Raw genomic sequence first — 3824 nt, 5'->3', positions numbered from 1 at the left:
ACATAGAGTTTAGTCGATTCTCGTAAACTTCTTGCTTCAACCATTAAATATTCTAGATCATCATCGTCCATAATCTTCATTGAACCCACAACATCCAAGGTAAATATATGCACATTTGACTGACTTCGATCGAGTCTTAGATGATAGCTTATTCTCGTTATGAATCTTTTAAATTCAACACTTATGTCAATGCACATCCCTCTTTTATTCCCACCAACATATCTTGTCACATTATCATCATCTAAAATTCATTGCCCTCCACAGCGAATCTTAAATGCAACTTTTTTCATTTTGGCTTAAAATAAATCTAAAAACATAAAAACACCTGTGTTTAAACTCTAGGCGTTATAAGACATTCAATGGATTGGCATTGATATTAAATAGCTATGTTTAAACCCTTGTGTTTAAACAAATTTTTCCATGTAGGACTAGAGGGGTTGGCATCGATGTTAACCTGCTTTTCATCTATTTTTTATTTAGATCTAGATTTTCGTATTTTTGAATTATCAATACAACATTATAACAACAGTAAACAATATAACAATATGTAATCACAATATTAAACACTACTAATATGATATCACAATAAAATTATATTTCACATAAAATCATAAACATTAATCTACCTTTGATTTTCAATTGTTAAACAATAAAATACATAACATAAGAGTTTGAATCAAGACTGACTTAAATTTAAATGATTTTGCTATAAAATCTTCGCAACAAATATGAATTTTCTAAAGAAATTTGACAATTTTCGTTTCTTTCTCAATTGTGTCTAAATTGAATCCTTTATAATGATTAACAATTTCTTTCTCTGAATTTTTCTCGTAAGTTTTATTGTCCAATCACAGATGTTTGCTTCAATTATTTTTCGAATTGAACAATCATCTGCTTTAAATTTTTTTTCATGTTACAAAAATTCCTTCCCTTAATGGAAGGAAAAAAAAGATATCACTGTTGTACTATTCCTTCTTTTTACATGGATTACATCAACAAAAACATTTTAGAAAAAAAGATTACTGATATAATATTTTTATTTCAGGTTTTTATATAAATGTATGTATATATATATATATATAAAGAGAGAGAGAGAGAGAGAGAGAGTTCAAAAAGAGGATAAAAAATTCAATATCTCCACATTTTATATACAAAATTATTGGAAAAGGTTTATATAAGGGTAATTTTGCCAACCTAGAATATAATACTTACATAATTATAAAAATCACAATGTCTGGATAATTTTTATGAACCTCCTAATTTTTGGTAAGTTTTTTAATAATCCTCTTTTGCAATTAACATGCCTTTCTTAGACACCAATAAGTTACCATATTATCTTTGCATTTTCTCTGCATTGCTCCAAGTTGGGTTAGTAAGACATGTAAATGATTTGTTCCGTGTTCTGCAAAGTATTAAACAGTTCCCTGGAAGGCATAACTGCAACTAGAAGCGGCCAGTGTTTATGCTCTATCTATCAAGAGACTGGCCCGTCAATTTACAAAATGATACAATATAACATTAGAACCATGATTTAATGTTCAAGCCTACTTCATTATTACATCTTGACGCTTTGAGAAGACTGGGGCAAGCATCTTTTCCAATTCCACCAAACTGAAAATTCAAGAAAATTATTAGCCAGTGAGCAATAAAATACCCCGTACGCACTTAAACAGAAAATAAAATTTTTACTTACATCTCATATTTCCGCAGGGCTTCACTTCGTTTTGATACGTAAAGGTCACTATCAATGGGTATGTTGCTCAAAGGATTGCCTGTATGCATTCAAATAGAGGAATCAAAGTAAAAATTCTCAGACACTTCAAATTATACAAATAAAACAATCTAGTTACAATTCTTAACCATAATCACAAGAAACACAAATAGATGATTGATGGTTATTGATAACAAATATGCTAGTCTCAGTGCACAGAGAATCAGCGATTTGAATACAGTTGCTCAATCTATAAAACAACCAAAATATCCAAATGATACATGACATATAATGCTCTATTCAAAGTTAACATACACTTAGGTGATCAAAATTTGGCCATCTAAAGAGCAAGGTCTTTGAATTTAATCAGTACCAAATAAGTAGAGCAAACAATAAAGACAGCCAGAGGCAACTTTATTATTATAATTATACATACATCACCCTGAAAAAACCCAGACACCTTTCAAAAAACCTAGCACAGATAAGTTCTCTAAAATAAGCCAGCCTAGTAAAAAAGATATTGATAATCTGAGATCGGAGATATGATTCACAAACCACACAGGAAATACTAAATTTGAAAACAAGAAGACAGTGGAGAGGGAATTCACATCAGTCATCCATTTATTTTTCAAAATACTACTTTCTACAACAAGCAATACAGTTTTCAGCACATAAGGCCCCTAGTTATTGCACTTATAATAAAGAACCCATAAACCCCTCAGAGGAACAACTAATGCAGTAATGCCCTAATAAAGCCAAAGTGGCATATAAATATGCAGATGAAAATAAAGCACCCCCTCACAGAGTGACCAGCCAGATAATAACCACACAGAGAAAGCATTTTAATAAGACAATACTTTATTTCACATGGCTTAAGACTTATGTTTAAACACTTATCAGCCATTAACAATATATCATTCTCAAATGTTACTTCAAGTAATTAAAATTTTGAGTAAGTAAGCCATACTTGGAAGGGGCATTGGTTGTTTCGGCACTTTACTCTTATGAACCACAAGAGAAGTTTCTTGGTTGGGGAGAGAAGTTTCTTTGGTAAACTGCTGCAAGCCCTGCTAGGAACAACACAAATATTAACTAATAACAAATAAAAAGTAATAAAATACAGAACTGAAACGCCACAAACCAAAATTAATACCTTCTTTTCCCTCCTCTTTAGTATCTTTAAATGACACTTTTTGATGTAGTGCATCAAGTGGTATCTTGAATGTCTAGAACATAACTGATCTTTAACCACTGGATTATCATTCAACCAATCAGAAATGTCTTTTGATTTCACAACTTCATCTTGATCCAAAGACTCTAACCACGAATACACTGGTATCCATTGATCGGTTCGTTGAAATCTCGCCGGTGGATCAACCTGATTCCCATCTTTTTCCTTCAATACAAAATTACAAACAAGTGACTATCGAAATTAGAATGAAAGAAGGAAATAAGGAGCAATAAAAATACTACCTGCACGGGGAGTTTCATGTAGTTTTGAATAGAGAGGAGGCGATCGATCAGGTCCGAGCGAGGCATGGAGAGGAGGTCGGCTGGTAAGGAGGAATAGTTGGAGTCGATCCAAGCTTCGACTTGATTCACATTGACGGCTTTACCCTCGGGAAACGCGCTAAGCCAAGCACGAGCCATGGTCTCCCATTCCTGTGGTTGGTCATGGTGGTGTTGCACTTGCGTCTGGTGATTTTTGGTAGTATTAGAGTTTGGATTGGAGGACGGTGGGTGTTCTTGATTTCCTAGGGTTTGTTCAATTGAGTTCGACATTCCAGCGAAGGATGTATATGGCAAAGTGATTTTTTTTTGCAATTAAATCGCGAAATAATCATGGGTAACAGAAGCATAGATAAAACGATGGTTCTTAAAACGCGAAATTACTATGGCCCGCCCAATCGTTGATGAAATGACTGTTTCACCCTATAACTATAGATTTAAAAAGTTCATCTACTTATCTATCATCTATTTCCTTTAATAAAATCAATTAGATTTTACTTTAAATTAGTTTATTGTTTTTAGTAAAGTTAAGAAATAACCTTAAACACTTAATACAAATTTGAATTATCAAAAATTTTTATTTTTGATTAGAATTAGGAAAATA

The 3824-nt window shown here is 32.3% G+C and overlaps 1 protein-coding gene across 1 annotated transcript; it reads right to left on the bottom strand.

Annotated features, from left to right (window-relative positions):
• Positions 1-1324: 1324 nt before the first annotated feature.
• LOC123203927 lies at positions 1325-3566 on the bottom strand. Its single transcript, XM_044620416.1, has 5 exons — positions 3185-3566; positions 2865-3107; positions 2679-2778; positions 1694-1772; positions 1325-1611 (listed from the first exon to the last, which is right to left on the bottom strand). Exons 1-5 carry the CDS (start codon positions 3491-3493, stop codon positions 1545-1547), a joined length of 798 nt encoding a protein of 265 aa, XP_044476351.1. The 5' UTR covers positions 3494-3566; the 3' UTR covers positions 1325-1544.
• Positions 3567-3824: the final 258 nt, after the last annotated feature.

The sequence above is a fragment of the Mangifera indica genome, chromosome 20 (genome assembly GCF_011075055.1).
Source record: "Mangifera indica cultivar Alphonso chromosome 20, CATAS_Mindica_2.1, whole genome shotgun sequence".
In the NCBI taxonomy this organism is placed as follows: Eukaryota; Viridiplantae; Streptophyta; class Magnoliopsida; order Sapindales; family Anacardiaceae; genus Mangifera; species Mangifera indica.
Note: the sequence above shows the minus strand (reverse complement) of the source record. Positions and strands in the feature narration are given on the sequence as shown.

Excerpts from the sequence above, each read along its gene's own strand:
- LOC123203927 (XM_044620416.1), bottom strand. The coding sequence starts at position 3,493 with ATGTCGAACTCAATTGAACAAACCCTAGGAAATCAAGAACACCCACCG. Across the intron at positions 2,779-2,864 it reads TAAAGAGGAGGGAAAAGAAG|GGCTTGCAGCAGTTTACCAA; the intron begins GTATTAATTTTG and ends TGTTCCTAGCAG. Across the intron at positions 1,612-1,693 it reads GCCCTGCGGAAATATGAGAT|TTTGGTGGAATTGGAAAAGA; the intron begins GTAAGTAAAAAT and ends TTGAATTTTCAG.